The 23,048-nt window shown below is 40.4% G+C and overlaps 2 protein-coding genes across 2 annotated transcripts in view; both read left to right on the forward strand.

Moving 5' to 3' along the window:
* The window catches only part of cdc42bpb (CDC42 binding protein kinase beta (DMPK-like)), a 419,833-nt gene that overhangs the window by 257,074 nt on the left and 139,711 nt on the right, over window positions 1-23,048 (forward strand). The gene's annotated exons all lie outside the window — the stretch shown is intronic.
* The window catches only part of LOC308103023 (uncharacterized protein), a gene marked incomplete at its 3' end in the record, with an annotated part of 51,680 nt that continues 33,293 nt past the window's right edge, over window positions 4,662-23,048 (forward strand). The window contains exons 1-3 of the mRNA XM_080452875.1: window positions 4,662-4,925; window positions 15,472-15,588; window positions 16,109-16,246. Coding sequence (XP_080309001.1) covers window positions 4,694-4,925; window positions 15,472-15,588; window positions 16,109-16,246 — 487 coding nt within the window. The 5' untranslated portion in view covers window positions 4,662-4,693. The remainder of the gene's footprint in view (window positions 4,926-15,471; window positions 15,589-16,108; window positions 16,247-23,048) is intronic.

The following is a 23,048-nucleotide window of genomic DNA, read 5'->3' on the forward strand; positions in this document are numbered from 1 at the left end:
TTTCCTGGCAGGAAGGAAGGGGGAACTGATGGCAGGTGCTTCTCCAGTTCCTCTGGGAAAAGTGCAGCACCTGCCATTACCAGCATGGTGGTTGTTGCCATTCTGACACCAGTCTGGGATGGCTTCCAGGCTGTGAAGAAAATGTATTACTTTAGGTATTGTAAGTCTCATAAGTTAACTGCTGCCATTAATTCTACTTTTGATTGTTTGTCTCAGAGACACTTACCCTGATGCTTCCCTTTTTTTGGAGCTTAACACTGTGGCATTCCATGTTTGCATAAACTCCTGCAGCCTCTCCAGCTTCCAATTGGCCCCAGCAGTGGTGTTTGGTGGATACAGTGCTGCATATATCAAACATGTTTTATTAGTGTCAAACAGAAGGAGCAAGCACTGCCTGGGTTCAGTGGCTTCCTCAAACAGGTGCTCTTCAGTCAAACAGGTAGATATATGTATAAACCCCCTCAAAGTTCTGCTTGTGGTGCGGACTGAATCCTGAGGCACTCCGTGAAGACTGAATGAAGTATTCTTCTCCCTAGGCAGTCTGCACCACAAGCAGAACTTTGCCCCCCCCACCCCCCATTTATAGTTAGTAGTGTGTGTGTTGATGTCATCAAGTCGAACCAGTCATTGACCATGTCTATGAACCAGTTAGTGGTTCATAACCACTGCCTGGTTTGGCAGATGCTGACAGTGTACCAGCATGCAGATTGCACTTGCAGTGTCGTGTGAAAATACTTTACATGCAGGTAGAACCTTGAAGCAGAGAACATAACTGTACGTATGGAAAATATGCACATAACCGTAACTCTGTCTGTATCCACCTGGTCATTGTATGTCATAGAAAGAGAAGGCACTTTCAGTGTTTAATACTCTCAAGCCCAGATTTACCAATTCCTTTGCACCTAATTGTGGACACTGTCTGCACTTAAACATTAATCATTGAATTTAAGCTGAAAGGCAGTTGCCTTTTGTACGTGAATATGACTGTCAGTGTTTACAGTATACCAAACAGTAAATGTGTGTTGTTAGTGCAACATACTTTCATTTTATCAAAGCTTTTAGCAACAATACATCTCTTGCAGTCAGACCAGGCACAGGTTTTTGCCAGACCCAGGGGGTCGGGCCTACATGAGGCTTTGTCGGTCCCCCTCTCCAAACGTTTTCGTCCATACATGGGAATAAAAGAGGTCTGTCGGTCCCCCTCTCCAAACGTTTTCGTCCATACATGGGCATAAAAGAGGTCTGTCTTCTGTTCGGTCCCCCTCTCCAAACGTTTTCGTCCATACATGGGCATAAAAGAGGTCCGTCTTCTGTCCTCTTTTTGATTGGCCAAGCTTAGCGTGACGTAGTGCTCTGATCTTTCAACACTAGGGGTCTGGTAGTACCAGGTCTCCTGGTTCCCTTGTTCCCAAGTGTCAGCCTGCACAGAGATCACCTTCTCAACGGCACATGTGGACGCCTGGAAAACATATATTATTTCAAGCAGAAGTTAGTAGATCTTGTAAAATTAAACTTTGTTGAATTCAGCAAGTATAGGTCATTTTGGGTGAATATTTATGAATGACGTAACATGTCAGTATCATCATAATTGATTGGGTCACTGATTTGCTATTTGCTTTTGGTATTTGGTAATTGATCTGAGTATGGCACCCCATCAGTAAATGTACTCACTGTATCACCAGGCAAGCTATTTTTCCTCACAATGTTATCTGGTAGTATGAAGTCGTGATTACACATGGCCGTTTTCATTGCTTTTAACAGGTGGGGGGTGTCGGGACAAAATAAAAGGTATGCTTCCTCAGAATATGGATGGTCAATATAGGTCCTGTCCGTCGATTGGCCAACCTGAAGGCCAGCCTCCCGCCACATCGCCTGGCTTGACGAGTCCATGTCAGGACACTAGAAGTTGGATATAGAAGGTAAGAACAATGACATAAAATCTTACTAGCAACACTGAGAACGAAGCTTTTACAACGTCACTAACTGGTTTGTTCATATAGAGTGATGGTAAATTAAAGGCTAAAGCCTGAACGTACCACAGCGATGACTTGTATGTCCCGCCCTCTCCACATGCCGCAATAATGCTTTACATGTACTATCACATGAGGAGGCTGGTGAACAGACACACTTACCTGAGCTGGTCCCAGGCTGGACGGCACCCTGGACTGCTCTGGCAGAACCTACGCAGACCTCTGGACACACCTCACACCAGTGTTGATCTTGACAGCAAATTGTTATTTAGTTTTAGTCATAGTCTTTTGAATAAAATTCCATTTAGTTTTAGTAATATTTTAGTCACCTGAAATATTGTAGTTTTTGTCTAGTTTTAGTCGACTAAATATCATACGATTATAGTCAACTAAATGTACGGTTGATTTAGTCGACTAAAATGTATTTTGGTGGTGCATTGATGGCGTCGTAATAGCAGATTTTGCACTTGGTTGCATGCTGAAAATAGCCGATCTACAAGCCCACAACGCGTCCTGCATACCTGTTTTCTGTTTGTTTGTAAAAGAGAAACCTTCAAATGATTGATTGATTTATTGAATACTTTATTAGTCAAGATGTAGACAGCACAGAAGCACAGTAACACTTGGGCTAAACAAATGTGGTCCTAATATAACATATAAATCATTAAAATGATTAAAAATATATTATTGAAATATTATTATTCATACACATTTCTTTTTTAATAGCCGATCCAACACATTCTGAGCCTGTAGATCTGTGATTTTCAAATAGCCTATGTATTTAGGGTTAAAGTGGTTAAACCAAATTACATTTTGATTCTATATTAACTAATTTGCTGTGGACCCCCTGGAACCCCCTCAAGGACCCCTGGGGGTCCCTTGACCCCACTTTGAGAACCACGGATATAGAGCTGTTTAAAAGCTAATAATAATAATAATCATCATCATCATCACTTACTGCACCTGTATAGTACATGATATTGTAGCATTTCAATTCATCAATGAAAAAAATCTTTATTTGTTGAGCACTGACTACTGACATGAAGGGGGAAAATACTACATGCTGATGTTCCATATAATGACCACATGAGGGCGCCATTGTAATACGAAACTGGACAATACAGTCACTCTGTTAACTGTTCCCAACTCTGGCTTATAGAGCACCGAGGTCTGACGTCACTGCCGCTAGAGGGCGCTATCCTCCTGGGTAGAGGTGTTATTTTTTTGTGTTGAAATCACAACAGGGGAATCTTAGATCACATCATGTGTTCCATAAATGAACAAACAGTATTGTGAGCTTGATCTGCTACCCCCCCCCTTGATCTGCTACCCCCCTACCCCCCCCTTTTCTTTTTTTTCTTTTGTACATTTTTTTTCACTCTTCATACCAGTAACCAGTAAGCTGATTGTATGACTTTCTGTATAGTAGTGTGTATATCTGTGTCTCTTATAATGTCATCATGATTTGTGTGCATGGGGATCTCATCAAATAACTTTTTTTCTATTGATTACTGACCATCTGGAGCCTTGAATTCATAGATATTTTTTTGTTTTTGTCACATTCCTAAGCCAATAATTTGATTATAACAAATGTGTCCCCATTGATTCCGGTAGGAGACACAAATGCATTTGTGTCTCCTACCGGAATCAATGGGGCTAAATTTATTATAATCAAATAATAAAGGAAGGAATGCGACAAAAACAAATAAATATCCATGAATTCAAGGCTCCATGGGGTGAGTAATCAATAGAAAAAAAGTTATTTGGGGGGTGAACTACCCCTTTAAACAAGCTTAGTGCTTAATGAGACTCCCAGTTTAGTAGACCTTGTACTGTGAATTTGTACTTCCATGTACTGATGTTCTCATGTCTTACTAAATAAAGTACATCAATCAATCAATCAAACGATATTTATACATTTAGAAAACTAGTGCAATGGGACGAGTGAAAGTATATTTTGATGACAATAGTTTTGTACTTTTACTCAAGTAAATTCTGAATACCAGACTTTCACCTAAATGATGTCACCTGGTATTGATATTTCTACTCAAGTAAAAAATGTGAGTACTCCTTCCACCACTGGTGGTGGTAGAAATGAATGCAGACAGACCATTATTGTTACGACGCCAGTGTCTTCATTGATTATCCAGGTGAGTTGAGTTATTGAAACACAGGTGAATTGTGTTGTTATTGGAGTTGCAACGTGCTGCTTTGAAAGATAACTTGAACTAAACAACCCAGTTGGGATAGGCCTATATAAATAACATGTGCGTGCTAGCTTATTGCTGTAATGAGGTAAATGCTGTTTGTACAATGTCTGTAATTCTGTGCGTGTGCGTGCGTGTGTGTGTGTGTGTGTGTGTCAAGCTCCGCCCCCTTAGCAGCCTCATGTGAGACAATAAAAGCTTGACCTTCAGTTCAGATCAAACACAACTCACAGTGAGGGAGGACAGTCTTTCCACAGCTACAGGAGGCTCTATCTTCACTTACACACCTCTTCCACCAGGGGGCGAAAGGCACTAAGAAGGCAACAGTGCCTGGATCCTTCAATGCGCATGTGTGAAACACCATGACCTGGAAGTTAATGCGTGTTGTGATCTCGGTGAAAAACGTAGAGGTAAACCCGTCTCATAAAGGAGGTGAAAACGTATCATAAAGGAGGTAAAACAGCCTCATAAAGGAGGTGAAACCCGTTCCATAAAGGAGGTGAAAAACGTCTCATAATGGAGGTTAAAACAATGGAGTCTGTACGGCTGAAGATAAATGAACACATGACGTCGGTGGGAGAGGAGATATTGTGTGTTTTGGACAAACAGCAGCGTGGTGCTGATGTTTGTTGTGTGAAGCTTGTCAGAGTGTTTGTGTTGGAGCGCCTCAGTGCGGCTGCAGAGTTCATGTGCAACCTCTTCCAGAGAGAGATAGAGACACTACACAACACCGAACTACACACTGCAGGTATGTGTGTTACATACACAACATCCAAATACACACTGCAGGTATGACACAGCGTTTGCATGGTGAGGTGTTGTTAGGTTGTAGTGTTTTTGTTTTTGTGGATCATTGCTTGTAGATCAATAGACCGCTGACAAAGATTAAGACGAGACCAGATCAACTTGAGACCGCGTAGACTGTTGTCCAAGTAACAGCAGATGTTGTCCCCGGTGAAAAAACACGTAGCTGTCCTCGTCGATGCCTGTTTTTGTTTTGTTTTTGCCAGACCCAAGGGGTCGGCCTACCTGAGGCTTTGTCCGTCCCCATTTCGTCCATACATGGGCAAAAAAGACCTCGTCTGTCCCCCTTTCGTCCATACATGGGCATAAAAGGGACAGACAGGCTACATGAGGCTTTGTCTGTCCCCCTTTCGTCCATACATGGGCATAAAAGGGACCTCGGTCTGTCCCTTTCTTCTCCATACATGGGCATAAAAGGGACACAGGCTGACACGTCATAAGAAGTCCGGCTTAGCCGTGACGTAGTGCTCTGATCTTATAAAGTACTAGGAATTTATTCTGGGTCTGGCAGAACCAGGTCTCCTGGTCTTGTTTTATATCACAATGCCAAAACATACCGATCTGATTCTTGTTTGGATGAATAAACGTCAGACAGACGAACACTCACGTTGCGTTGGACCCTGCTTTTCCGTTGGTTGTGTTGTTGTTGAGAAACAGGAAGACAACCACTCCTTCCTTTGTCAGTCTCTCTAACAATAGATTTAAACGTTTTATAAATGCAACTATTCTAGTTGGAGTCAACATGTGTAAGGTACAATCACTATTCAGCTCATTGAAAGCGTGCAAATAAACGCAACAATGATTTAATCAATATATAAATAAATGTTCATTCCCTCCTGGGATTCGAACTCTTCCCAATGTCAGCATAAACATACTAGTCAGACGCTTTCTCCGGTGCACCATTCTTCTCACAACAAATGGGTACCGTAAACAACTCATAGAGTATACAACCAACCATTAAAAACAAAACAGTCATGGTCACTAGATTAACTTGAGACCTCAGTCACCACACTGATTTCATTGTACTGCTCTCTAACACGGCTGTTACTACAGATTTGTGTCTAAAATATGTCATCACCATCATCATCATCATCTATTATTCATTATGTTAGAGGCTACTTAGAAATAGTAAGTATTACACATGATAGGTTACATAAACAGTTCATTAGAAGACAACCACTTCTTCCTGTGAAAGTCTCTAACAATACATTTTAAAAATGCAACATTTCGCCATTGGATTAAACATGCGTCATTCAGCCTACATTAACTATTCAGGCCATTTAAAGCATCAAAAATAAATAAATGTTAGCCTCTCATGGGATTCAAACTCCTCCCAATGTCAGCATAAATACAGTCTGGGGCATAGCCTACTCTTGTGCGCCAGTCTACCCACTCTGACTCATAATCATAAACAAATCATAGACTATAAAACCAGCCATTAAAACGCACATGGTCACTAGATTAACTTGAGACCTCAGTCACCACACTGATTTCTAACAGCCCTAAAATTTCTCTCAGTCTGTACAACATGGCACCCTCAAGGAGAAACACCCCATACCATTTACACAAAGAGCAAAGAAAGAGGCATAGTAAATCAGCCAACCACATGATATAAAAGTCTTTAAAGTTTTTTTATTTGTCACATCTCATACACGGTACACAAGAGAGACATTCTTGGCTGTATCGTCTCTTCTAGTGTAACAAGTAGTCACAAAAGGGCACAAAGTGGCAAATTGTATGATTTCAGATTGCTCCTGATCACCTCAGGACAGGCCTTGACGAGCCCTATAGGACAGGAGCCTATCTCCTATTTCCTTAGTGTGATGCACACCCTCTGGATCTGACTCTAGTATGTCACAGGGATTTACCCCAATCCAACCCTTGATGCTGAGTTCTAACCAGGGAGGCAGGGTACCTTTCTAAAAGTCTTTGGTAGGACCCGACCGGGGATCAAACCGCAACTTCAAAGTCTCAGGGTGGACACTCTAACCACAAGTCCACTGAGCTCAGGACAGTAATAATAGTGATACATTGCACTCTGGTCCTGTGTATGGGTTTGTAACCTTTCCTGTGCATGCTGATGGAGCAGGTGACATTGAGCAGCAAGACAGGTCATATTTTTTGGGGCCAAAAAACAACAACTATGCTCATACAGGATTCAAAAAAAAAATCATAAAGAGTTCCCAGCTGGCCTAGCAGTCCAGGCGCACGCAGACCATTGGCTCTAATGCAGCCTGACCGGACGTTGCGGGTTCCAACCCGACGACCTTTGCTGCACGTCTTTCCTGTCCATCTTCACTGAAACAATGAAGTAAAAAAAAAAGCCTCTTAGATGAAAGGAAATAAAAAGTGCTGATGATCCTGGCATCATTTATTTGGCATCACACCTATGTGGAGATCCATGTGCATTGTGATTCCACTGGGTTATGTGCAGGCTGGGCACAAGTAGTCCTCACTGGTGTTAGGCCTGCAGGCACTCACCCAGTGGAACCACAATGCACATGATGAGCATTCAATCTGAAAGAAGATGGATACAATGTTATTCATTGATTTAGTTAGTTAGTTAGTTACAGAAAGAATGTGCTCTCCATGTAAAAAACTTTAAAGGTTTCGTACCCAATCATCCACGGATGCGGACCTTCCTGTCCCAGCGCTTACTCCCCACAGGAGCGACAGAGATGTGTCCTCCAAAAGCTTTCGTCCAATTTTTTTTTCTTTTTCGTACCAGGTCAACGTTGCCTAGTAGGCCCTGCTCCACACCAGCATCTCTGCTATCTTAAAATACAGGTTACAGTTAGCAGTGTTCTTTTAGAATGTATTACATTGTTACTTGGATAGATATTCTAGGCTATATAATCTCACTTTGCACACAAACACCCCACATGACGTCGTATCCGTTTGGCGGGGATGAGGGACAGTCTCACAGGTCCAGTGAGAGATTGTGCCCCTCATCCTCCGCATATAAGCTCTGAAGAAAAACGAAACCGTTGGTTACTTGTGTATCAGAAACCATTGAACATACTTGCAATGAAGCACAATAAATCTATGATTTACTTGCCTTGTACTATTTCGACAGTGGTCGACTTGATTTGGGGTAGCAATAAGTGGGTCCACAAACACACACTTGTGGTCATGTGGATACATAACCTTCGGCAGATAGAATACTTTAATACTTCAAAAGCTTAGTTGTAAATATAGTTGCATAATTTGCATTGATTAAAGTTAACTTACTACTAGTGTGTAGTGGCCATTTTTACATACTGCCCCCATAACGATGTCCCATTCCAATCTGCAAGTGAAGTGATAATTTAATTTGTTAACATGGTGCGACTGTAACCAACACTTTTAAAAGTAACTATTATCCTTACTTTTTTAACCCCCCTGGTCAAACCGTCCCAAATTCGGTTGACCTCCTCCACTGGCAAAACGGTCACCCTCCTTGTGGCCTTTTGGGCGACCCACACGAGGTACGCATTGACTTTCTACACACAAAAATAAATACAATTAAAAATCACTTTAATATCAATGAGAACACTTGCTCACAAAACGAGACTTACTTCACTGGTCAATGTCTCCCCTGGAGCCAGGCTTTGGACATCGAGGGTTAAAATCTTAAATGGGCCAAATTTGGCCCACAAAATTTGCCCTAATTGCCCCTTCCATATAGCTTGGAGAAGTGGAAATTCAGAACATTTCAGTCATTCAAAATTGTACATGGCATTATTATTCTTCATGTCACATTAGTGAATGGGATTTACCAGTGACCTGGTCCTCTGCTGATCTCCCTCTGGCAGGTGGGGAGCCAGTGGAGGGGCCCGAGGATGGTGGTGGGTGGTGGATGGCAGGAGGAGGCCCGGAGGGGCTGAATGATGGCTGTGCAGGGTTGGCCAAGAAGAGGGCTGGAGGGACTAGGTGACAGTTGGGGAGGGTGGAAAAGAGCAGGAGGATGAGATAAAGGGGAAAGTGGTGGAGGGGGGCGAGCCAAAGGAAAGGTTCCAGCTAGCTTTAAAAGCTTCGCTGGAATCCTCTCCTATGGCTCGATATAGTGTTTCAGCTGGTCCAAATTAGCAATTAGCTTCTCATTTTTGTCCCCAACCAAGTACACCACTTTCCCCTTTATCTCGGTGATGGAATAGGGGCCAAGCATCTCTGGTGCCAGCTTTCCTCCCTTCCTCTGCTCTTCTCTGATGTTTTTTTTAACACCACATCCCCAACTGTGAACTTGTCACCCCAGCCCTGCTCCCTCTTCCTGACCCTGTCTTGCTGTTTGAGGACATTGCCCTGCACAGCCTCATATACTGGTGTCTGCTTTTTCAGCCCCTCACAGACCTCCTCCGACCCGCAATAGGCCTCCATATCTTCTGGTGTCACCTAAGGTACAAAAACACCAGGTGGGGTTATTGACAGTAGTGGTTTTCAATTTCATGTATTCATGTCAAGGACCCCCAAATCAATATGCATTTGGCATACATTTTGGGAAATAGCAGATCTACAAGCTCACATCGTGTCGCTCTGCGTTGTGAGACTGTAGATTGGCTATTTTCAAATAGCCAATGTGTAGTAATGTATGTAGTAATGTATAAAGGGGGTTAAACTGATTTGGTGCTCTGCTACTAATTTACTGCCCCCCCCCCCAACAAATGGATCCACTTACGTCATAATCCACATGGATTTCTGAGGGATACCTTTCCTCTCTCCCATAAAGGAGGTAGAAGGGCGTGTGCTGTGTTGTCAGGTGCTTCTTCGTCCTTAGTGCGAACAAGGCAGCTGGAAGGTACCTGTCCCACTGGTTGGGATGATCTTGACACAGGGCTTTCAGCGACCTGAAAATGTTCACATTACATAACATTATAGCAGACATTCAGATGCATTTAATGTAGTCTACAGCATTCATGTTGTGTACTGTAGGTGTATCTGCCAATTTGGCAGTATCCAACTTACTTCTGGATGGTCCCGTTCATTTTTTCTACCAGGCCGTTCATCTGCGGGTGGTAGGGCGCCGAAAAACTCCTTTTGATGTTGAGGGCTTCACAGAGCCGAGAATTCACCTATAAATTCCATTAATAATAGATTTGGAACACAATTTGACACAAATCTCGAAGTGCTACATTGCATAAAAGTATAAAAGCAATTAAGAAATGTTTTTTAATGGAAACAATAATAATAAAAACAATTAAATGAACACAATTCAGATCAATGGTACAAGCCCCATCCCCAACATAAAAAATGAAATAACAATATAATTTGTAATGTTTGATGAGTGTTGTACCTGATTACGGAATTCGGATCCCTGATCAGAAAGGAGCCTTAGCGGGGCCCCATGCCGGTAAACAAAGTCTATGATGGACTTTGATACCTCCCCTGCATGTTTTGACCTCAGTGGGTAGGCCTCCGTCCATTTTGTAAAATAATCTACCATTACGCATATGTACTCGTGTCCATCCTCCGTCCTCCTCCTTAAGTCAAATGATATGCACATTAATTTATATCACAGGCCTTTGGTCAAGCACAAACAGTAAGTGAAGGGGATATACAATCACACGAGTGTGTGAATTTAATTAATGCTTCAATTTGCCATTGTTTTCCTAAGTAGGCCCTGCATAAATAGGCCTGCATGTACAAATGATATATACACATTTGGATGACCCTTGACCCTTCCAACTTACCCATTTGCGGATGTCGGCCTCCATTCCAGGCCAGTAGTATCGGTGGATCACTGCGTGGTGTGTTTTCTCCACACCACAGTGACCACCGATACTACTGGCATGGAATTCGTTGAACACCGACGCAGCCGACGCCACCACCTACATACATAGATAGCATATAGAGAGATGAGATAGACAGATACTTAGATTCCTCTTTTGATTCCCATGGGGAAATTCAAGTGGTTGAGCACCAAAAGTAAGCTGGGGCTCCTGCTTCTTACTTCTACTGCAGAAGTATTGAAGCATTCCATCTAGTAAAAATAAATGTGAAAATTTGTACTCTTAAATGTGAAAAAATTTACTCTTAAAGGGACATTTTATCGTCTATTCTTGCTTGATTCAGTATTTAGATATTTGATATTCATTTTATCAGACACGCCCCCTTCCTATACAAACCCATTATAACTTCAAACTCCATTTTAACCATGATGGATTAATCAAAAACACCAGTTCTTGGTCCTGGTGACTGATATTGTCCTTCTAATGTGTGAGGAGACCATGTTTTTTCAAAGAATGTTAAAAGGTTAAAGAATAAAGTACTTTAAATAAAGATTGATAGTGTAACAGAATACATACCCTTAAGCACATACTGGTTGTCTCTTCTTCTTATGTTGAAACGCTGCTGTTTGGTCAGGTTTCCCACTCGATATTTTTTGTCGGTCTTAAAATCCAGGATCTCTTGGTATAGTCTGGGGTCCATAGTAACTAACTCTCTATATCTACTCTCTATATAGTGTCACTATACAATAGCTCCGACTCCCAACACAGTTGTACAACCTTTTATATGTTTGTTAATTGAGCAAGCAATCAGCACACCTAAGCCCCTCCAAATTTTCTGACACCATGTTAAAGGGATATTTCACTTTCAAACATGTTTGGCCCATTTATTTCTAAATCTACTCAGAATTGTGTGAGCACCCCAGACCTTTTTACGTTGCTTGATTAAGTATTTAGATATTAGGTATATCCTATACCAACCCATTGTATACCCATTGTCAAATAGCAGATATCATCTGAAAGTGTGAGAACTACTAATTTAGAAGGCATTTGTAGAATAGGTGGTCTGAATGGGTTAAGGTTACTACTCATGGTTACTGGTTGTCATGGTTACTAGTTCTAATGAGATAACTGAGCAAAGGCTGGGCTTCATGGCAAGGGAAATTTGCTCTTGCTCTTGCAAATGCCCCTATACACAAAATGCTACACACACACACACACACACACACACACACACACAATGCCTAAAATGATTAATACTTTTAACTTATAAAGTGGTTTGTAGGTGGGTTGTCTACTACGAATTTGTTCCTTCTGGGTCTGGCAGAACCAGGTCTCCTGGTCTGTAACATAATGAATAAGAATAATAGATGATGGTGGTGGTGGTGGTGAAAGATTTTAGAAACAAATCTGTATTAGATAGTTGGAAATCAGTGTGGTGACTGAGGTCTCAAGTTAATCTAGTGACCATGTGCGTTTTAATGGCTGGTTTTATAGTCTATGATTTGTTTATGATTATGAGTCAGAGTGGGTAGACTGGCGCACAAGAGTAGGCTATGCCCCAGACTATTTATGCTGACATTGGGAGGAGTTCGAATCCCATGAGAGGCTAACATTTATTTATTTTTGACGCTTTAAATGGCCTGAATAGTTAATGTAGGCTACATGACGCATGTTTAATCCAATGGTGAAATGTTGCATTATTAAAATGTATTGTTAGAGACTTTCACAGGAAGAAGTGGTTGTCTTCTAATGAACTGTTGATGTAACCTATCATGTGTCATATTTACTATTTCTAAGTAGCCTCTAACATAATGAATAATAGATGATGATGATGGTGATGATAGATTTTAGACACAAATCTGCAGTAAACAGCCGTGTTAGAGAGCAGTACAATGAAATCAGTGTGGTGACTGAGGTCTCAAGTTAATCTAGTGACCATGACTGTTTTGTTTTTTAATGGCTGGTTGTATACTCTACGAGTTGTTTACGGTACACATTTGTTGTGAGAAGAATGGCGCACCGGAGTAAGCGCCTGTCTGGTGTAATTGTGCTGATGTTGGGAAGAGTTCGAATCCCAGGAGGGAATGAACATTTATTTATTAATTCATTCATTGATGCGTTTTTTTGCACGCTTTGAATGGGCTGAATAGTGATTGTACCTTACACATGTTGACTCGACTCCAATGGCAAATAGTTGCATTTATTAAACGTGTAAATCTATTGTTAGAGAGACTGACACAGGAAGTGGTTGTCTTCCTGTTTCTCAACAACAACAAAACCAACGGAGAACCGTCCACAACACAACGTGAGTGTTCGTCTGTCTGACGTTTCTTCATCCAAACAAGAATCAGATCGGTATGTTTTGGCATTGTGATATGAAAAAAAACAAACAGGCATTGACGAGGACAGCTACGCGTTCTTTCACCATGGGACAACATCTGCAGTTACTAGGACGACAGTAGACGTGGTCTCAAGTTGATCTGGTCTCGTTACAAACAAGGTTATAATAGTTTTGGATTTTTTATTATAGTTTAGTTTTAGTTAGTTTTGACATTTTTTTTTCTAATTCAGTTAGTTTTGACCAAAGAAAATCTAATTCAGTTAGTTTTAGTTAGTTTTTAGAGCGGGTTTGCTAGTTTTGATTTAGTTTCTATTTTTGTGACAACGCTTAGTTTTAGTTTAGTTTTTATTAGTTTTAGTGTTAGTTTCAGTTTTTTTTTCATACTTTGGGTTTTTTGTCAGGATTCAACATGTCAACCCAGGATTCAACAGGTCAAAGTAAGTATTGTGTGATAAAAACTAAAACAAAAGATACCATTTAAAAATATATATTATTCAGTTACTGTTTGACAATCAACCATCCACACAACAGTCCACAAGATAGCAGCCTTAAGTGCAAAATGTACTGTGCCTGGTATAAATCAAAATAGCCATACAATATATGAACATAAACCCTTTCATGACACACACAGGGTCCAGGGGTCTCAGGTTTCTGGGTGCTCAGAGAGGCTGCCTTGTCAAGGTACTCGCTATCAGTGGTGGAAAAAGTACTCACATTTGTTACTTAAGTAAAAGTATCAATACTGCAATGTAGATATACTCTGTTACAAGTAAACGTCCGGAATTCAAAATGTACTTGAGTAAAAGCACAAAAGTATTGGTATTAAAATTACAAACAAAGGTAAAAGTACTCATTATGCAGAATGTCCCATTTCACAAGTTTTCAAAATGTAGGCTATAAAAGGTAAACAAATCTACAAGCTCACCAAAGCATTGTGAGCTTGTAGATCGGCTATTTTCAAATGGCCGAAATGAAGTGGGTATAATGTATGTTTTGTAATACTAATCAAAATACCTACAAAGTAGGTAACTAAAGTTTTCAAATAATTGTAGTGGAGTAAAAGTACCATTATTACCTCTGAGAGATGTAGTGGAGTAGAAGTAAAAATACAGAAAATTGGAAATACTCCAGTAAAGCAAAAGTACCTCAAAATTGTACTTAAGTGGGCTACAGTAGGCTACTTGAGTAAATGTACTTAGTTACTTTACACCGTGGTCCGTGGGGTTTTTCCCCTTGATAATTGCTCCACATTGTATCACCCGTTTGCACTACAAGGCAATTGTTATTGTCTTTCTTGCTGTTGTATTCAAATAAATCCCATATAGGACCATATTTCTCCCAACTTGTTTCTCCGTCGCCATTATAAAGTAACGTGCAGTGCCGTGCAGTCAGTCAGTCAGTCAGTCAGTGCTGCTCACGTGCTACGATGCACATTGAAAACAACCGGAGTAACTTGCCCCAAAACACGCTCGCCCCCAATTCTTTCGCGTACCAGTGATTCTAATACCGCCGGATTTTCACTGGGGCGACGGTGTTTTGGGGCGACTACGTCAGCGGACCAACGGTGACTGCAACTGACGTAGAACTGCGCAGGGGAAATGAATCGAATTAATTTAAATCTAAAAGGCTTATAAATATTGACAAAAACTAAAACGAAGGGCATTTTGACTATAATTTCAGTTAGTTTTAGTTAGTTTTGTAAACACACAATATAGTTTCAGTTAGTTATCTTTTTTCTTTTAGTTTTTATTTAGTTTAGTTAACTGAAATGTTTTTTCACCTTTAGTCCTCGTCCCACTCCTCGTCCCACTGCTGTGACACACACACACACACACACACACACACACACACACACACACACACACACACACACACACATACACACACACAAACACAGTTATTGAATCCAATTGATGTAAATATGTCTCCACGAGAATCTTAATCCATGTGGTCACATGAAGTCAGAGATCATCATTGGAGCCACACCGTTCCCATGTGAATCCTGAGATCTACATGATTCTCACTGTTCTATTATAGCAGCTGTAGCAGAAACCTATCTCCATATTTTAACCTTTTTATGTTTTTTTTTTGGTAAATGAATGCCCTAATTCATCATACTACAGTGTCACACAAAAGTAGCAAAAATTGCCGATCTACAAGCTTTTGATCTGCTATTTCTGAATTTCAATCCTGAAAAGTTACAGTTTGGACATGATAGATTTCCACCGCACAGCAACAATACTATTATACCTACTTATAAAGTTTAATATCATAAATATGTATAGTCTCTATATTTAGTCTCTAGTCCTTATTCATGTGACATCATAGTCCTAATTATGAAAGTCCTTATTCATGTCACATCAAAGTTCTTATTATGAAAGTCCTTATTTATATCACATCAAAGTCCTTATTATTAAAGTGCATATTTTATTCCTTCATTCCAGACCAGTGTGTGGAGTCCAGTCTGCAGGTGAAGATCAGTTCTCCAGCCAGGACTGTTTCTATTAAACAGGAACCTGAAGACCACCTTAAACAGGAACCTGAAGACCACCTGGATCTCAGTACGTTTTAAGCACTCTCTCTTTATTTATTTTATTGGTGAAAGTGGGCCGGTACTTAGGGTGTAAAGATTTTTTCGATTTAAGCATTAACAATGCGACTACATCGATGCTTTGACCCCTGCATCTTTCTAAATGTACCATGAATAGGACGATGGTTTGGTTGTAAAAGTATGAATGGGTTCACTGAAGCTGTGCAGTTTATTCTACTTCAGTATTAACTAACCAGCTGCAGAAGACTTGCTGATCTAACATTTACAAGTATTTACTTAAAAAAATAATAGGGACCTCTCATTCACCTCTCACTCAGCTTGTCTCGCATCTTCTATGAGAGCTGCAATGTAAACAAACAACGGCCACTATTTGCAGCACAGAGCACAGTCAGCGCACCATCAAATAAAATATTTGTATGGGCAAAGAGTAATCTTGTTCATACTTTTTCCTTTCACAACTGGTCACTGAGATAATGCAGTGGAGTTACAAGATTCAAACCTTTTATAGTCTTGTTGTATCTTTTTCCTAGACTTCCAGCACGTACCTGTGTGTAAAGAGGAGGTTTCACCTGAAGAGGAGCGGAGCCCCAATCTGGTCCAGGAGGAACCAGAACCTCCACAGATTAAAGAAGAACAGGAGGAGCTATTTGAAAGACCAGAAAAGGCTGGTGGGTCAACATTAACATTACTAGCAGTGAAAAGTGAAGATGATGATGAAAACAGAGAGACAGAGCCTGTAGCCAGCACCTCAACTGAACACATGAATACAATACCTGTTCAACTAGCCGACATTAAATCCGAAACAGTGGGACCCACAAATCACTTAACTTTTGTTTTTTTAAATAGCTAAATGAGTTGATCTACAAGCTCACAACGCATCAAAAGGCCACACATTTTGAGATGTTAGATTGGCTATGCAGAATGGAGTCAATTATTTTAGCACTTAGCATACCTAGTGACTGCACCTTTCAGCTGAACAGAACCTGGTAAACATCTATAGTTGGATTTGATTACATGGTATATGTAAGGTAAAAATTCTTTCTACTGGTGATGTCCACAGAGCACCACAGGGAGAGGTCTACAGTATATAGAGAGATGGCCTCCCAAACATATTCAACATTTCCAGAGGAACAGCGAGAGACGGACCAGGGATGTGGACCGTTTGATGCAACGATGCAACCTGTTGTAAAGTTGTACAGGATAGGTATGTACTGTTTAATTTACAACCTGTAGTAAAGTTGTACAGGTTAGGTATGTGCTGTTTTATCTACTTTACAACCTGTAGTAGGTTTATCATGTTTTATTTAGTAAGTTAAGTACAAGTAAAGTAAAGTTGTACAGGATAGGTATGTAATGTTCTATTTACTTAACAACTTGTAGTAAAGTTGTATAGGATAGGTTTATACTGTTTTATTTATGGGGAGTTCAAACCTGTAGTAAAGTTTTACAGGATAGTATTAAGATTGGACGATATGCCAAAATATTCCTATTGGCCAATAGTCCAGGCAGACTAGTGTTTCACCTCAAAGTAATTGTACATTTCTTCACAGACCACGTCTATTAGGTCACCAGAACAACATACTAAAAGTCCTAAGAAGTCCTAGTTGTGGAAATATGTTTAATTGCTATCAATCAAAAAATGGCCGCCAATTATTGTCTGCAGTGGAGGTACAAGATTCAAACCTTTTTATAGAGTCATTGTATCTTTTTCCTAGACTTCTGGCGCGTTCCTGTGTGTAAAGAGGAGGTTTCACCTGAGGAGGAGCAGAACCCCAATCTGGTCCAGGAGGAACCAGAACATCCACAGATTAAAGAAGAACAGGAGGAGCTACTTGAAAGACCAGAAGAGGCTGGTGGGTCAATGTTGAAATTACTAGCAGTGAAAAGTGAAGATGATGATGAAAACAGAGAGACAGAGCCTGTAGCCAGCACCTCAACTGAACACATGAAAACACAAGCTGATATAGAGGACTGTGGAACATCACAACCAACTAGTGATGACCAGCTCCTCTCTTCACACTGTTCTGAATCAGACACTGAAGACAGTGATGAGTGGGAGGAGACTAGGGGAGATCAGTCAGCTATAAACACACTAAAATCACACAAGACACAAAATGTGGGAGGACAGTGCAAGCTGTCCCAGGACCTGAAATCATTGAAACAAACTCACTCCATGAGGAGTCTCACAGGGAAGAAAAGTTTTAGTTGTACAGAATGTGGCAAAATGTTTAATAGAAAAGGAAATCTAAAAAAACACATGATGACTCATACAGGCGAAAGGCCCTTTTCTTGTACAGTATGTGGTAAAGGCTTTGCTCACAAGGGTGATCTAAAAACACACATGAGGACTCATACAGGGGAAAAACCCTTTAGTTGTACAGTATGTGGTAATGGCTGTGCTCAAAAGGGTGATCTAAAAATACACATGAGGATACATACAGGCGAAAAGCCCTTTTCTTGCACAGTTTGTGGTAAAGGCTGTGCTCGCAAGGCTGATCTAAAAACACACATGATGATTCATACAGGCAAAAAGCCATGGTGAGGTGTTGTTAGTTGTTAATCCAATTGATGTAAATCTGTCTCCACGATGGAGAATCTTAATCCATGTGGTCACATGAAGTCAGAGATCATCATAGGAGCCACACCGTTCCCATGTGAATCCTGAGATCTACATGATTCTCACTGTTCTATTATAGCAGCTGTGTTTCCTTTTTTGCATATCGTTGCTGTCGGGCAGAAACCTTTTATCTCCATATTTTAACCCTTTTAATATTATATTTTTGTAAATTAATTTCCTAATTCATCATAGTAGCAAATTAGCCGATGTACAAGCTTTTCATCTGCTATTTTTGAATTTGAATTCTGAAAAGTAACAGTTTGGACAATAGGTTTCCACCTCACAGCAACAATATTAGTATTAACTTATATAGTTTAATATTATAAATGTATATAGTCTCTATATAGTGACCTTATTCATGTCACATCCTAGTCCTTATTAATAAAGTCCTTATTTATATCACATCAAAGTCCTTATTATTAAAGTGCGTATTGTATTCCTTCATTCCAGACCAGTGTGTGGAGTCCAGTCTGCAGGTGAAGATCAGTTCTCCAGGAAGGACTGTTTCTATTAAACAGGAAACTGAAGACCACCTTAAACAGGAATCTGAAGACCACCTGGATCTCAGTAAGTTTTAAGCACTCTCTCTTGATTTATTTTATTGGTGAAAGTGGGCCGGTACTGAGAATGCATTGACCCCTGCATCTATCTAAATGTACTATGAATAGGACCATGGTTCGGTTGTAAAAGAATGAATGGGTTCACTGAAGCCGTGCAGTTAATTCTACTTCAGTACTAACTAACCAGCTGCAGAAGACTCACTGATCTAACATTTACAAATATTTACTTTAAAAAATAATAGGGATTGCCTCTAATTCACCTCTCATTCAGCTTGTCTCGCATCTTCTATGAGAGATGCAATGTAAACAAACAACGGACACTCTTTGCAGCACAGATTGCAGTCAGTGCACCATCAAATAAAATATTTGTAAGATATGGGCAAAGAGTAATCTTGTTGTTTTTCCTGCCACAACTGGTGACTGAGATAATGCAGTGGCGTTACAAGATTCAAACCTTTTATAGAGTCTCATTGTATCTTTTTATTAGACTTCCTGCGCGTACCTGTGTGTAAAGAGGAGGTTTCACCTGAAGAGGAGCAGAGCCCCAATCTGGTTCAGGAGGAACCAGAACATCCACAGATTAAAGAAGAACAGGAGGAGCTACTTGAAAGACCAGAAGAGGCTGGTGGGTCAACGTTGATATTACTAGCAGTGAAAAGTGAAGATGATGATGAAAACAGAGAGATAGAGCCTGTAGCCAGCACCTCAACTGAACACATGAAAACAAAAGCTGATTTAGAGGACTGTGGAACATCACAACCAACTAGTGATGTCCAGCTCCTCTCTTCACACTGTTCTGAATCAGACACTGAAGACAGTGATGAGTGGGAGGAGACTAGGGGAGATCAGTCAGCTATAAACACACTAAAATCACACAAGACACAAAATGTGGGAGGACAGTGCAAGCTGTCCCAGGACCTGAAATCATTGAAACAAACTCACTCCATGAGGAGTCTCACAGGGAAGAAAAGTTTTAGTTGTACAGAATGTGGCAAAATGTTTAATAGAAAAGGAAATCTAAAAAAACACATGATGACTCATACAGGCGAAAGGCCCTTTTCTTGTACAGTATGTGGTAAAGGCTTTGCTCACAAGGGTGATCTAAAAACACACATGAGGACTCATACAGGGGAAAAACCCTTTAGTTGTACAGTATGTGGTAATGGCTGTGCTCAAAAGGGTGATCTAAAAATACACATGAGGATACATACAGGCGAAAAGCCCTTTTCTTGCACAGTTTGTGGTAAAGGCTGTGCTCGCAAGGCTGATCTAAAAACACACATGATGATTCATACAGGCAAAAAGCCCTTTTCTTGTACAGTTTGTGATAAAGGCTTTGTTCGCACAAGTTATCTAAAAAGACACATGATGACTCATACAGGCGAAAGGCCCTTTTCTTGTACAGTATGTGGTAAAGGCTTTGCTCTCAAGGGTGATCTAAAAACACACATGAGGACTCATACAGGGGAAAAACCCTTTAGTTGTACAGTATGTGGTAATGGCTGTGCTCAAAAGGGTGATCTAAAAAGACACATGAGGATACATACAGGCGAAAAGCCCTTTTCTTGCACAGTATGTGGTAAAGGCTGTGCTCTCAAGGGTGATCTAAAAACACACATGTTGACTCATACAGGCGAAAAGCCATTTTCTTGTACAGTATGTGGTAAAGGTTGTGTTATCTCAAATGATCTAAAAAGACACATGAGAACTCATACAGGCGAAAAGCCCTATTCTTGTGCAGTTTGTGGTAAAGGCTTTGCTGAATTGGGTAATCTAAAAAGACACATGAGGACTCATACAGGGGGAATGTCTTTAGTTTAAGACTTAATGATCATTCAGTCTAATCCAGGATGACAAGGATACTAAAGCAAAGGAATCACATAATCTGACATTATCAAAATGACTGAATAAAGTAACAAACATTAACAGTTTCTTGTGATGTATTTTTGTTTTATCTTGTATATGGATCTTATTTTCTATTCAACATGATCGTCTTTATTTAATGTATCTATCTTTATAGCATTATTCACTTCAACTCATGTACTTACTCAGTTACTGGTAGTACAATATGCGCATCACTGTGTATGTCCACATTTGTCAGGATTTAACAATTCATATTCATTCATATTCATCTAACAATTATTATGTTCATTGTTATTCAATATATAATGTTGCAGTATGTAAGTGCTGACAAGCTGCTGGGTTTGTGTAGCTGTTCACTGTGTGTTGACATGTGTGTTGTTTAGATTGTTACAATATCATAGTACATAATATGGTAGATGCTAGGGAGATAGTGTACATTGTCACTTAGTTTGATTACATCTTTATATTCTACAAAGTTTTGTGTCTTTATAGAGGTGTTTTTATAGACTCAAATCCCCCTTTTATCCCTTGGGGGAAATGATATATTTTTTGGGCCTAAGTGCCCTGGTTAAATATAATGTGTACAATCCAGTCGATTAAATGCCTCCTAAGCGTTGTCAAATTTAATGGCCACATGTAGGAATGACCTCCTGTGGCTCCCAGTGGTATATTTTGGTGTAATGAGTCTCTCACTGAACGTGCTCCTTCTGCGCATATAGTGCATTCGTAATCAACTAGACAGTGGCCCTCATTTATCAACGCGGTGCAGCCCAAATAATGGGCGTATGGCGAGATCACCGCACCTTTCGGCATTTATCAATATATCCTGACGTGGGCTTCATCCTACCGTACGCTGAGATCTCACGTCTGGTCGAGACCAGTTGTTGACGTTGGCTGCGCCCGTTTATTCCATTCTAGACCTGCGGAGCAGCATTGTCTGACTGTCTGACAGGCATCTGGACACATAATCCACTCCTAAATGTATATCTACACTAATAAATAATCCCTGTGAAAATATAAAATTTTATAAAGTAATTTAAACAAACTGCCTTAACAGTCATTCAGTTGCATTGGCTATTTTAAAATAGCAGATCTGCAAGCTCAAAAACGGGTCGCATCGCAATGCGTTGTGAGCTTGTAGATCTGCTATTTTCAAAATATACAGCGCTTCTGCGAGCGCATTTTCGGGACTCCCGACGATCTTTTCATGGACAGTGTGGTGTACAAACGTACAGTAGCTTGTCCTATGTTATGGAGTTATCATAGAGAATTTTGAAGACTACAACCTGGCTGGGTTAAGGATATAAACCCGACGCTCCAATCTCTTATTAACGTGGCGGCACGGTGACGAATCACTGCCGCCCGTCTGAGTCTCACAGGGAATATCCTACATGACTGCTTGTGCACTGCTCGGTATGGGTTAAATAAATTGATATACAAACGTATTCCATTCATGGCGATGTGATTGGTATCATAATATGTCATTCATGTAGGCTACAAGCCTACGTGACAAAGATTGTACCGCTACGGTACGGATTACATGAAAAACACAGCTGGGCGGGCGTGTGTGTGTGTGTGTGTGTGTGTGAGAGAGAGAGAGGGGCGTGTGCGTGTGTGGCGAGGCGAGGCGATCGGGGGAAACTCTTTCTTATTGGCTTTTGATGTCTGTGGTCGTATTCTGGTTCTTCTTCATGTCGTAAAATAGTAACATCTCCCTTTTGTCTTGGGAGTGGAGAAACCCCTCCTCCCACCTCCTCCCAGCTCTCCTCCAGTTAACTGTAGTCAGGATCCATTTCAATGTGAAAGGCTCATAACAAAAGACACCTTGATGATGATGATGATGGTGGTGATGGGCCTTCATCAGAAATGCACATAGACACACGTTTCAATGTCTTCATCAACATGCTGACTGTTTTGTCTTCACCAGAGAAAGCAAACCTCAAGATGTTAATAGTTAATTTCCAAAGTGATCAAATTATTTTGTCCAATATACTGGTCAGTTCAGATGATAAACAAGGTTAGTCTACGCTGGTGTGTGAATAAAATAAAGTGATGATCTGAGATCTGTGATGACATTCTTCAAGAATATTCCCAAATCTAAACACATGTTCAAATATCAAATATCCTAGTATAAAACAGGTTAAAATATGCCTATTTTCTCTGAATGTTTGCCTATTATGACATGCCCAGAATAGGGTTGCTACTACTAGGGTTCATGTGGTTCGCACATTTTGTTGCATTTTTTGGGGGGTATAATTTAGAGTGAAAATCTGCAGACAGGGATTTGGAGACTCTTTATGGTGTCGAGAAGAGATCTTTTTCAGGATTTGGCTCATCAAGGGCTTTTGCACTGCATACAGAGTGGGGGAGTGTTTGCTAGTGAATTACATTGTTTCAGTACTTTTAAATGTTGAGTTTTTTCAACAACCA

The sequence above is a fragment of the Gymnoscopelus braueri genome (genome assembly GCF_963280865.1).
Source record: "Gymnoscopelus braueri genome assembly, chromosome: 16".
Taxonomy (NCBI): Eukaryota; Metazoa; Chordata; class Actinopteri; order Myctophiformes; family Myctophidae; genus Gymnoscopelus; species Gymnoscopelus braueri.